This window comes from Amblyomma mixtum, chromosome 2 (assembly GCF_055824585.1).
Source record: "Amblyomma mixtum isolate Tamu chromosome 2, ASM5582458v1, whole genome shotgun sequence".
Taxonomy (NCBI): domain Eukaryota; kingdom Metazoa; phylum Arthropoda; class Arachnida; order Ixodida; family Ixodidae; genus Amblyomma; species Amblyomma mixtum.
In genome coordinates, this window is record NC_143013.1 from 258,199,867 (window position 1) to 258,213,464 (window position 13,598).

Sequence of the window (13,598 nt, forward strand, 5' to 3'; positions counted from 1 at the left end):
GAGGAGTGTTCAGTGGCAGGAAAAAATAGTGATAAAAAAACGAGGGAGATAATTGAAACTGCGGCGGTGGAAAAAGAGGGATTGGAAAATTGCGTTAGTGATCCTTCGGTGTCATTATCAAAAAAGGACTTAGCTTTCTTAGATTCAAGGCAGCGGGTGATAGTGTGAAACGTGATCAATGATCGATGGCTTGCATTCTGTTTTTCTCATTCCTGACACGTCATGAACTTGACAAGATAATCGTTGTTAGTCATCTATACCTGTACCTTACGTGATCTTCATAAGGTTGTCCGCGCCCAAATAAAGATCGTTCAGTGGAAGTTTAGCGCTTGTGTTCTGTCCCTTCAATTTTGTGGGGTATGGATCCTCATGTTGACTACCCACTAGCGCGAACCCTGACCCTTCGCAGTTTAACACGAGGCGCGATCGCCTGCAGTGATAGCATAGTGCTCTCGTGCAGCAGCCAGCGAAGCTGATCTGTTTGCTCCGCCTCGGGTTCGAAACCCAGTCGCGGCAATATTATGTTATTTCTGCATAGGCTATTGCTATGTTAGGTTTGGTTAAGGTCACCATCAAGGTGAGCCTCCCGTTGGCTACAGCTAGCGCGACACTCCTACGAACTTACTCGAGCTTCCTCCGGTTGGCTGAAGCTTGCACGACGCTCCTACTAACTAACCCGAGCTTACCCGAGTTAGTCCGAGGCTTCGCATAAGATCCTTGGTTGGGACCATGTTAAGTAGTGCTTTCGCACTGAAAAGCCTTATATGTCCTAATGACGCCTACACCTGCCAGCTGTCACCAGCCACATGTGGCTGGTGGAAAAGTGGAGAGAGAGAAATACCCCTTTGATCTTTATTTGGAAATTGAAACGCAAGAGGGAGAGGGTAGACGAAGAAGGGGTAACGGGCGACGGGTTGCCGGTGAGAAAGTCGAGAGCGGGAAATCCCTCTTTCCTTTCGTGCGATAACAAGCACTAGGTGGGTCACTAGCGAAAAAGCCGTTTTATGTTCTGGTGAAGCCTGCTGCTGCCCTAGTGAAGGAGGAAAACCGGTTTCGCTGCAGCTGCAGCCATGTGGAAAGGCAGAAACAACGTCGCGCCAGCTGCCGCTGCTCTTGTCTGCAGAACCGTCATGAGCAACCTATACGAAGAGTCCATACATATTGTGCTAGCGCACCTATGTCGCTAACGAATTAAATCGCGGGTTAATTTTTTTTTTTCCAAATCGGACGTGCCTCGCACGACAATAACTGGCACCATGCTGATGCTACTAAATGTAGCGAGTGTGCGCTGAGCATACTTTCCTGTATTGTGGCCTGAGTTCAGCTGAGGGTTAACTTAAATACCACGGGTATGTCACGGGTGATGTTAACGGTACTTACTACAAGAACCCATTATTAACGTGATAGTGATTTCTCAGCTCACTAAATAAAGGACCTTTAGAGCCTGCAGAAGGACTGGCGGCACCAAACAAGGAGATCTTATGTTATCCGACATTACGTAAGATGTACCTTCCGGTCATTTTTGTGAGACAGGCTACCTTTCGATCTATCGAGGGAAATATGAAAAGATTTCAGTCATTTTGACTCTCGATTACAGTTCGTAGAGACTTTTACTTGTCGACGCACGGAATTTAGAAGCGATGGTGGCAGCAAGGACAGGGAAGTATGGACTATGAACGGGAGAAGCGCTCGCGGCTTCAAGAAACGTCCTGAAATTGCCGTTTGAGCACAAATTCTAGCCCGGCTCAAAATTCCCGGCCATAAACCTGGCTCATTAGCAACGCAGAAGCGCTAGCGACGGAAAAAGGCGAACTTAATGTTCATCTGAAAAAATACGCACTACACTCTGAACTCAAAGGAGTAAAAATAAATTAAACTGTCCTCTAGCGAACACCGTTTAAAAAAAAAATGTGTGGGCTGGAGGACAGCTTAATCTCTTTTTACTCTCATATAGGTGTATTCGTGTTTAGAGTGTGCGTCGGTGGCGGAACCACCGCACAAAATGTATGCTGTTTTTTCACCATAACAGTGCACATAGTCCACACGTCAGAGTAGATATGTCAAGGGCATCTTTTCTATTTGAGATGCAGAATGCGCTAAAAATTGAACGCTGTTCACGTAATCTGATTTGCTTACAGGGTCAAGGTCATGTGTAATGTGTTTAGCGGGCCATATCGTCCAACAGCAAATAAAGGTCACCTGACGTTTAATGATTTATATTGTCGCGTAAAGAACGACAGTGGCTCCTCTGATCCATCGATATGCCACGTGATTATCGATGACCTCACTGATTATGGTCATTGGATGTTACGTCACTTCGCGCGACCAACGCGATGTGCGCACAAAAGGGCCTCTAACAGCTGACTCAGTAAAAGCCACCGGTAAATGGTGCCGCCCACGCACCCCATATATACACCCTAAGACAAAATGTTCTCAAGAAGTACTTTGATTTGGGCTAGTTGGTTCATATTTTGAAAGTAGTTCGGACGGCGCGAAAACAACAAAGACAAAGGAGACACGAACACATGGCGCCCGTCCTGTTGTGTTCGTGTCTCCTTTGTCTTTGTTGTTTTCGCGCCGTCCGAACTACTTACAAAATGTTCAAATTTAGCTGAAACCACTTCATTTCCGCGACGAACTGCTGGTCCGCGGGGAGGCTAACTGCGGGCGACGTCCCTTCGCAGTTTGTCTTTAGGGCAGCGGTGGTTTCTCTCTGATTGACTGGTGGGTTCACAGCGCATCTATTCTCCAACAAACTAATCTCTGCATCACATTTAGTCTTCTATGGCTTATAGTTAACACTACACCGTACCCAAATATCTCCATTTTTCATACCACTCTGAGCATCTTCCTTTGTCCCCTTGCAGATAACGTCAACGAAGCAGAACCCAAGCCGAAGCCCAATCGAACGAACCAGCAGACGGAGATCAACAACAACAGCAAGAACGCCCAGAACGAGCCCAAACCGGCCGTCCGGTTCATCTCCGCTTCGAAGGAAGAAGGGCCGGACAGCGTCAAGCGCCTGGACGTCCCCAAGAAGGAGGACGTCGTCCGGGCCGTGCTGGGCCACCGGCGCCAGTCCAGTCTCGACTCGGGCTGCAGCCTGGACATGTCCTCGTCCTCGTCGTCGGGAAAGGGCTCACCAGACCCCGTCGCACCGACGCTCACGCCACCGCCTGAGTTCGCCGACACCCCCGTCATGGAGAGGAGACGCCGCTCCAGAAGGAGACACGCCTCGGGCACCTCCGCCACACCCGGAACCATGGCCGGATCGCCCGGTGTCGGGTGAGAGACCTCTGCAGAGTGGACTGTCGCTGTGCATAAGAGCATCGTATACACTCTTGATCAAAAGCCCCGTAAAAATTGCTAGTGGTTTAGCGTTTCCAACCACGAAATATTGTTTGGTTTATGGTGATCCATAACTACAGCGCAAACGACAGGACAGAGATGAAGAAGGGACACCACCACACCTTCTTCATCTCTGTCCTGTCGTTTGCGCTGTAGTTATGGATCATCAAAAACACCAACTCGCCCAACAAATGCTTTTGGTTTATGGTTTATGGGACAGTAGCTTGATGTGGGCTAGTTGGTAACAGTTCTTCGAAAACATAGCGCGAAAAGGACGCGGACGACACAGAGCTGGACGGGACAGGCGCTAACTTGCAACTTTATTTTCTAACGGGGTCTAACGGGGTCTAACGGGGTCTAACGGGGTCTAACGGGGTCTAACGGGGTCTAACGGGGTCTAACGGGGTCTAACTTCTCAAAGCCACTCAGGTTATGAGGGACACCGTAGTGAAGGGCTCCGGAAATTTCGACCACCTGGGGTTCTTTAACCTGCACTGACATCGCACAGTACACGGGCCTCTAGAATTTCTCCTCCATCGAAATGCGACTGCTGAGGTCGGGATACAACCCGCGTCTTCTAGGTCAACAGCCGAGCATTATAACCACTGAGCCACCACGGCGGCTTCCGAAACGCTGTGCGAAATCAAGTTTTTGCAAGTGGGCAGAAACGCCACGTATCTGACAGAGCGACTGAAAGCGCGTTTCCTTTCACAGATGGAAACAGATGAAAACGACGACGTGCAATGCACGGCGCTAGAACGCATCGCAGTTTAACACGAGGCGTGATCGTCTGCGGCGATAGCGTAGTGCTCTCGTACTCACCCGATCCGATCCAGTAATCCCAGTGGGTCACGCAGCAGTTATAGAGGGATTTTCCCCTCTCCACTTTTCCACTTGCCAACCCAGCCTTCAGGCGAACAGATGGACGGACTTTTCCGACATGCGGGTTCGAATGCTAACGCAATAAATGAAAGAAAAAACAACGCAGGGCAAGGTGCCTTTTCCTGTACGATCGTATTCCTTGTTTTTCCCGTATTTGCGCTGAGTCCATCAAAAGAAATGCAGTGTTCGTAAATACTGTTTTATGCGATGTTGAACTTCAAAATGCAATCATGTGCCACTTCGCACTGAGAGGTGATCTCCCCTGAACAAATGTCTAACAACGTTTCGTTTTCGAGCTGGTTAGTAGTTGAAAACTTGACCCTTTAGTTTATTAGCAAACTGGTTTTTCCCGTTGGTGGGACGACTTTCTTGGTACCTCAGGAACTTTGTTACCGTCCAGGCTAGCCCTTACGTGCGCACTTCTGCGCATGCGCTTTATCTGTTGTGGTCTCCCATTTATTCAAGGCGCCTTCTTCGTCCTTTTGAAAGCGCAGGGTATTCAATATGACATAGGTCGAGTTAACGCCTCTTTACTTTCTCACTTCCTAATCGGGCAGTGACCAAAGTTTTGCTATCCGACCACGGACGAATATTTTAGACTTCAGTTATACGGCAAAGATGTACTACGGTATACAATAGAGGCTTCTTCTAGGATTGTATGGTTGTGCTCAGGTTGGTAATGTCTCCCTCATTACCTTAAGAACCGACTTGGCCCCAACCAGATGGAGGTAGTGAGAGGTATTAAACGTCTACGTGATATATCTATATATTTTTTTGGTTACATCAACGATTTCTCAAGCAGTCTTCTATTTAATGCAGTTCTATTCCTATATTTCTTTATGAATTTTGCATTATCGCGCTTATACAAAGTAATGTGTAAACATTGCAAACAACATTCCGCGTCGCGCATTTCGAAGCATCTATCTCTCGACGATCCTTTTTTTTTTTACTTTATTCCTGTCACGCTAGGGGTTTCTGAAAATACAGAAAAGAGCAACACCTCCGGGCATTCTTTCCCGCTTTAGCGACGTGTTGTTAACAGGCGGGAGCTTAGCACTAAGCCCCACACCGAGGTGAATAAGCCTGCGGGGGTAACCACATAAGGTGCAACACGTTTCCTGGGTCAAGACAGCGCCAAGCAGCGTCCCGCTCAGCAGCATAAACTGTAATCCTGACAGATGGGATGTTGCTTCCCTGAGCTCGGTCGAAACACATGTGGTTTTTGTGCCTTCTTTTAAATACCTGTTCAGCAAAGGTTTCGCAACTACTCGGGTTCGTGCTTTGAATGAAACAAGAAGATAATGTGCGACCGAAACGCTAGCTACGAAGCTTTAGAACTGCCGTAATTATACCTTCAACGGCATAAAGAGGTCACCTAGGAAGTGAAAGATCTTATATGAGTGTCTATTATTTTCTTAGTGATACACGGAAGTCGCGCAAGCGACTTCGCTTTCAAACTTTCAACAGAGTGTCTATAGCGACCCAGTGGAAGCCTGTTCGCCGTTTGTAAATGGATAAATTAGGTCAGACCTGGCACTGGTCAGACTCGCACTCCGACATCAAAGCGCCGACCTCTCCTCATACCGCCTGTGCATCTTCACGATTACGTAAAGAGAACAAAACTTGGCAGGAGCTACGATAGCAGTTGGATTTGCCCTCGTTGACGACATTGATGTTTTTATGCTATGTGAAAGCTTTTACTCTAAGGAGAGGCTTCACACACGCGACCGAATTTTTCTGGGAGGTGCAGGTGGATGAAGGTGGGCGGTAGGTGGCGCTTTCGGAAGGTGGAATTGGGGTGCGGAGGTGACTGGCGCCACTGAACGGTTGAGGATCCACTCATCGAGGCTTCACACAGACGAAGACGACTTTCAAAGGCCACTAGAGCTGCTATCCCAGTAAAAAAAAAAAAATCGCTGCAGGGCGCCGTGTTTTACCAGTGAGCTGACTTCGGGTGAAGGCTTTAGGTTTCAATATGACTGTTGTTGACCGCAGTTAACGAATAGGCTTTGTATGCAGATGTGATGCACGAGTTGGCATCACGTTTGATGTATGGCTGGTATACCATCTGCCTATCCTCTCTTCTCTCTATTCCTCTCTATATCTGTCTACTAATATGACTCGCAGATATTTGCTCTCAGATTACTATGGTTGTTCGCAGTACAAACCACTCACTTGAGTAGTTGCTGCACTATATCTTCGCTCACGTCCTGACTGAAGGACAGAACAAACATGCGTGTGACTCAGACTTCGTTTGCTTCCTTCAAACAATTCGCTGCAGGACGTACAGCACGGTGACCAAGGTACCCGACTCCATTCCGCGTATACCGCGAGCCAAGGAGAACAGCGCGAGCAGCGCTGCCAAGCCGGCCTCCCCGGAGATCCAGATCAACTTCCGGATCCTGCCCAGGGCCAAGGCCCGCGCCACCAACGCCCCCGGCACGTCGGTGTCGAGATCCGAAAGCTGCCGCACCTATAGCAAGAGTGAGTACCACTATCACCGCCACCACCACTACCTCCACCACCATTACCATCATCCATATTATCTTCACAACAGGGCCAATGCCTCTCCTAATTACGTCCAATTGGCCCTGTACATTTCGCGTTATCTGCGGGCACCCTCTCCCAGCAGATCTCCTAAAGTGATCTCCCTCGGCGGTCCTCTGCTACGCACTCTTTCCTTTGGGACACTGACCACACGCTCTCCCAAGAGGCGTTACAAATAAAAAAAATCAAATCAAATCAAGTTTATTTCATAGTTACACTACAGTACAGGGTTATGGGGTATATATACATCAGGAGGCCCAAAAGTCGAAACTGCAAAGAGAGAACTACTTGAAGTCGCAGAAAGCACGAGCTCTGAAAAGTTGTCATTCTCTTCTAAAAACTTTCCCAGTGATTCCCAAATGTTGTGTGAAGCATTGTCGCTTTCTCGACCCACTTTGTACGCGCTTCTAATTTGTAAAGAATACTTAAGGTCGTTCAACGTATAGAGCAACTAACTAATTAAATACTCCATAGTTCGGGGAGCGGCTGCTTTTGCAGAAGTCATGAGGGAGTGTGTGGTAGTGTCACGATTATGGTCTCGTATCTTCACATTGTTCACACCTCTCGCTCTTTGAATCAAACCAGCCTGACTATGACTGACTTGCAAAGCACTGCATGTCCATGATTTCGGTAGTCGTACGATGCAGATAACTCCTCAAAGCACTGTTGCTCATCAGACGCCATTTTAGTTGCTCGTGCTTTCGATGACAGACGCTAAAAATACAAGATTTAATGTGTTCTCTGCAACGGCACTACAGAGACTATGTATAGAGTCTTGAAGAAACCTCCTTTTTCGAAAAGTGTCATTTCTATTAATTCTGCCCACTGCAAATGTCTCAGGAAAACGCGAGGATAGTTAAAAGCGGGCAAATAAATGTGCTAATGTGTCTGACGTGTCAAAACTATAAGTTCAAGCCGGTATTGAATTATTGTCAACCTCCAAAAGTTCCATGCTTATGTTACTTGCGGTTAAAAATGATGGTTAGCTTAATTTTCTCTTTCTACTTAAATTGAAAGCCAACGTCAGAAAGAAAGTGGTAAAATCGAGCACGTGACCACGTCTTTTACCTGTTTCTTTTTACCTACCTGGAGTTAATCCGAATTTTACGACGCAGTTCGTGAGTCGTGCAAATAATTCGCGTTTTTCGAAGTGCCGACGTCAGTTGACATTATCAATGGCGCCAACGGAAACTGGCACCAAGACCACCAGGGCGTGATCTGTAACCAGTAGCGCATCGCCATTTATTGACGGTTTACATTCTCTGTACGTAAGGATTTCCCTCAGCCTACTCCCAGCTGTGGGCGTAGGGTGAACAATCACAGGTTTACTGCATCTTTTTTTTTTCATGAAGGTGATTTTGATTTTCTTGCTTCGATTAAACTTGCCAATGTGGTTATATTTTATTTCACCTGATGCGACACTATCCAAAAAGGCTGGCCAGATATTGGAGTATCACTAGAACGGGATGATAATAGTTTTCTAAAGGTAACCCTTTGACTGATGCACGCGTTGACATGTCGGTCTTTATTCTGAGCAGGAACGAAGGCACAACAGTGACGTACCCCGGGAACTGTATATTGCTTTGTCTTTCTGCAGCGCCATCAGTTAACGCTGTTGTAAAAGCACCCTTCAACCTCTGTTTCAGCGGCGGGCAGCCCAGTCGCGCCCGCCTTCAAGAGCATGTCCTGGGACCGCCACGTGTTGTCCTCCCCGTCGGACCGATACCTGGACGACTCCGAGAGGCGGTGCCGGTCGCTGTCCCGGCCAAGCCGTCCTCCTTCCTCATCGTCACTCGAGGACGCCAGAAGGGACCCCGAGTGGCTCGAGATAGCCCGCCGCAGACAAGCCACTGGAGTTGACTGGGAGAACTTGGGTGTGTATGCGTTGGCTGTAACGTGCCTCATAGCGTACGAGAGTTTTAGAATAGGGGTCCCCAAGCCTACCTAACCTAACCTAACCTAACCTAACCTAACCTAACCTAACCTAACCTAACCTAACCTAACCTAACCTAACCTAACCTAACCTAACCTAACCTAACCTAACCTAACCTAACCTAACCTAACCTAACCTAACCTAACCTAACCTAACCTAACCTAACCTAACCTAACCTAACCTAACCTAACCTAACCTAACCTAACCTAACCTAACCTAACCTAACCTAACCTAACCTAACCTAACCTAACCTAACCTAACCTAACCTAACCAACCTGATTTCGGCGCTTGTTGAAGCAGTGAGCATTTAATTTTGTTTGCTTTTGCGCAAGCATTCTTGACGACACCCAGATGTGGCCGCAGAAGGATAGCACAAGTATCATCTCCGGGCATTATCCCCTTCAGATGCTCGCACAAAGCAGCAAATACCGATAATATCCAATTCAGCCCAGCCCTGCGGCCAATATCGACAGCCGTAGATCTGCGGGATAAGGCACTTAAGCCATAATTCCATAATTGCATGCGAATAATTGCGCGACAGGAATTCACGAGTATCAGAAAGGACGCAGACACGCACACACGCAGGCGCCGAATTTCCACTTCATTGTAAGGCTGCCAGTGCGCCGAATTTCTACATGGTAACACATCCCACGGGATAAAGAAAGGGGCAAAAACAGAAAGCCGTGGACGATAGGTGCAGTAGGCAAGTCATGACATCGCTCAAGAACACTGACATGAAGGCTAACACTCAGGAGCACTACACGTGGTGAACCGCTATAACTGAACAGAAATCTAATCAACATGGCAGGGGATGTGCTCCAAGTAAAAAACAACATGGCAAGGTCGATGTGTATAAGCAACAGGCGAAAAATCGAGGCATCTTTTCAATCACTCTTACTCTCTCTGCCAGAAGCAAAATTGTTTTGAAAGTTGGACACTGTACATCCGCTTGTATCCTAAGAAACGGTTTTATCTGTTTTAGTTAGTGGCCAGGATCAAATACCCCGCCAACTCCTCTTTCAGGCATCACCAGTACCCATAATGGCTCTGAGGTCTTGGAAGTCATTCTAGCTCCTGATCTTCAACTCTGATCCAAATTTTAACAGCAAATTCCTAAATTGATAAATGTGTCGTTCTTGGTCGCCATTCATTTTATGCATATGGCTTTTAAGAGGTGGGTGCTTGGGCGCTTAAATTAGCCTCGTTACAGTGACGATATGGGAGGCCTTTGAATGTAATTGTTGTTGTTTCAATGTGATCGGTCCATTCAGGCAAACTGAAAGCCACATCGGCTTCTCACCATACGTAAAATTCGGACTGCCTGGTTTAAATGTTGAATCCACCATTCCTCGCAGGGGGGGGGGGGGGTGGCTTTTTATTGGCACATAAACCAGACTAGTCCACCGGCGTTAACGTTCGGCAGTTATTAGGGACGGCCAGAACATCGCTGCTGTATGGTTCCAGTGATCCCACACTTGCCTCCTGTGCCAACCTCCACCTACAACCATAATATACCTTTCGCTTTTTCGCGCCTATTAACTGCATGTGAAGCCACTTCTGACGTTTACCGGCGCTAACAATACTGACGTCTCCTTTTCTTTCTTTTAGAGCGCAGCTCTTATGCGCCGGTTCGTAGGTTGACCAGCGTCATCGTCGCCGTCGGTGTAACCGAGCGCGAAGGGAGCGAGGGGAAGGGAGGAGATCGAGCGGCTCCCCTTGAGACCGGTTGTGCCGAGCGAACGAAAGTACCACGGCTCGCTCATAGGTGGCACCAGAGTAGTGCACGCCGTGCGCGCTCATAGATGGCGCCAGAGTGATGCGCGCTGTGCGCGCCGTCGTTCATCACAACTGCATGTGCGTAGGTAGATGGCTAGGGGACGGGAGGTATGTGAGCGGCGGCACTCGCACCCACGCGCTGCCTCCTCGCAGCCGTGCCACGCTCCACTCCGTTTGTGGGCGGTACTTTGAAATGCGCTGCATGCGATAGATTGTCTGCGTCGGCCACGCCACTCACAGCTTTGTCTTCTTAGTATAAATCGTCTGCTTATGAGCCACGCATTGGTGCAGCAGACTGAACATGTCTCCATCCATTGCTCCGACCACAAAGCCAGCTTCATGACAATCAAAGACTGGGAGAGGAGCGTTACTTCAAGAGAGAGTGTCTGTGGAAAATAAAGAGTGCTTTGTAACTGTACACACATACGCGTATCTCTCGAATTCTTTTCCCCAATATATCGCGAAATCAAGGCCCCTACAAAGCTGCGCTCAAATATAGCATTAGGAAGTATCGTAATCGTCCTCGGAATATTATTTGTCTTGCGTGTTGTCGACAACCGCAACTCCTCAATCCATAGACTGCAGTTCAGTGAAACAGCCACAGGCAGAGATAGGCTTTAGGTCACGACTTCACAGCTTGAGCTTAGCCCTTGACGAAGTTTCTGAAAGTTTGCCGTGCCTGACAGACTGCCTGCACCATTTTGAGGGTAGATGCTCTCCGTCATGCAGTTTTGCCCGCAACCCGTGCAATTTTTCAAAATATGCTTGTCATCTATTTCCAGAGGCCCGGATGAAGCAGCCGCACAGCATCTCCTGCTCCAACCTGTCTGAGAGCCACCTGCGAGGCAAGGTAGCCTCCCTGGACTCGGCTGACCGAGCGGGAATGCGCCTGGTGCGCTCCGCCAGCGCCCTCTACCCACGCATCAAGATGTCACGCTTCGAGCGCCGCCTACGCAGGGAAAACCCAAACCCCTGTGAGTATAGGCTTTTCCATTGTGTACACGCGTGAGATCGAAACACCTCCTCTCTGGACTGTTGACAACCGGGTGTGGTGCCGCTGCTACCATGATAGCGCGAAGCGCGCACAACAGTCCAATATGGCGGCACCCAGAGAACGCTTCTGACACGTATCTATGCACTGCAAAGCAGAGCAAACTGTGTGGCGTTCATCTCGTACATACACGAGCAATCGAAGCGAATGTGTTGCATGCGATAATGTGGCTGCTGTTGAAGCGGCTTCATATGGTCTCCTCCCACACCTGCAGCAAAGTGAAAGTGACTCATTTCGTCGCAGAGTGTTCCACAACAGATGTTTGCTGACGTTTAACCGGCGCCTCAGACTGGTCTGTAACCACATCATCATGCTTCCACAAAAGAGAGGCGGGGCGCGGCTCCTCTCCGGAGTATTCTCGTTTAGGACCCTTGGTGTATCAGAGGGAGAGTGACCACTTGAATGTATCGCTCGCTGGGATAATGACGCTAGCGTGAGAGAGAAAGCCAGAAATAATGAGTTTGTGGCATAATCATCAGCAAGATCATGGACAACCGACCTTGCGATGCCTCAAGTGACCTCACCGTTCGTTCATCGCTGCATGTTGATACACCATCAAGAGCCGCGGTTAATGATAGCACCACTATTAGCACCAGAGAGAACGCATGTCTTCAGCCGCCATTACTCGTCTTGTCGCTTTGTTTTCCCAGTGTTAAAGGGACACAAAAGACGAATTGTAGTTGACATGTATCTATAGGGTACCGCGTTCTAATCACAAGAAAATGACTGTCACCGAGAAAGGAGCTTTCAAAAGCTAGAAAATATCAAAAATTAAATACAGGTCTCGCCATCATCAGCCGCTTTTGCAAGTAGTTTCATGCGTTGACGCTGAATTTTGTGCGCATCTTGTAGGATACGCCTCACTGATCTTCATTTCACAACGATGTCAACTGGTTCTTTTAAGTAAGAACGTCACGAGTTTGAATCGAGTGGTAGAAAGATTTTTAAATGCAATTTTTTCAGCAATAAACTCATATTTTGCTGCCGGTAAAGCATCAACACACCCAGAAAGAAACATGGAATGAATTTTTACTGAGAACAATAATTGGATGGAGCTTTCTACGGACAGCTCAACTATGCGGACAGCTCAACTATGCGGACAGCCCTATTATGCCCCAGCGGACTGCCCAAGCGGACAGCCCAACTTTGAAAAGGAACGTCGTCGGGTATGTCCGCACATGGTGCCGCTCAGTATGCTACCAAACAGGCAGCCTTGAATGCAGGGAGTTCTGTCCACCCTATCCGGTCATTTGAATATGAGGGACTCTTCGTCAGCCCCTAAAGAGATATGCACTATGAAATGAGATCGAACAGACATGCTACCGAATAAGATCATATTTAAAATTCAGCGCCTGCTTGTTGCAGTCATCCCAGGACCCTTGGTGTCACCATTCTGATTCACTGCAATGGTATGAACACTGTCCATGGACCCGCAAACCACTCATGCTTCCTACCAGCACCACTCATTAGGCTCTTTCGCAACCCTTCTACATGGTTATACAATCTTTGTCGACGGTTACATTATGTAGCTTTTTTCATTCTGTTCATCGACAATACCACATCGTATTACCACCTCCTTGATTTACTTCCTTGATCTCCCCCCCCCCCCTTCACCCCCTCCCGCCCCTCCCCCTTGGTTATCCAACCTAATGGAAAACATGCATGTCTAGCTTGTAGATTCGCTTTGATCAGTCGATTACGACCGCGATCGCAATCACCCGCCTTCCTTTCCGCTCCGTATAGCACTCCACCCACTTCACCCGGCGCCATTTTGTACGCATTCTTTTTTCTCTGAAAATCGCGCCCCGGTTCCTAGCTCCCCAGCCTTCACCTCACCACCGTCACTCCACCCGCGGTGTTTCCCGGAAGAAGCCGAGTATATACAGCGTTCCGTTTCTTCGGTCCAAAAGCTGTTCGGGGGCCACGCGGGGGCGGTTGCACGCGTCTCCCATGTCTGCACGCGCTTATCGTGCCAGAACATGGGAGCTCCGCTCGAGCAGCGCGACACAGCGGCGCGACACAGCGGCGCATGACGGCGCGGCGCCGGGTCAATCAGGCATG

General features: G+C 48.5%; 1 protein-coding gene across 1 annotated transcript in view; it reads left to right on the forward strand.

The window, feature by feature from the left end:
- The window catches only part of LOC149363674 (uncharacterized), a 139,481-nt gene that overhangs the window by 64,417 nt on the left and 61,466 nt on the right, over nt 1–13,598 (forward strand). The window contains exons 3-6 of the mRNA XM_089573647.1: nt 2,868–3,285; nt 6,512–6,714; nt 8,424–8,651; nt 11,269–11,460. Of these exons, the coding sequence (XP_089429773.1) occupies nt 2,868–3,285; nt 6,512–6,714; nt 8,424–8,651; nt 11,269–11,460 (1,041 nt within the window). The remainder of the gene's footprint in view (nt 1–2,867; nt 3,286–6,511; nt 6,715–8,423; nt 8,652–11,268; nt 11,461–13,598) is intronic.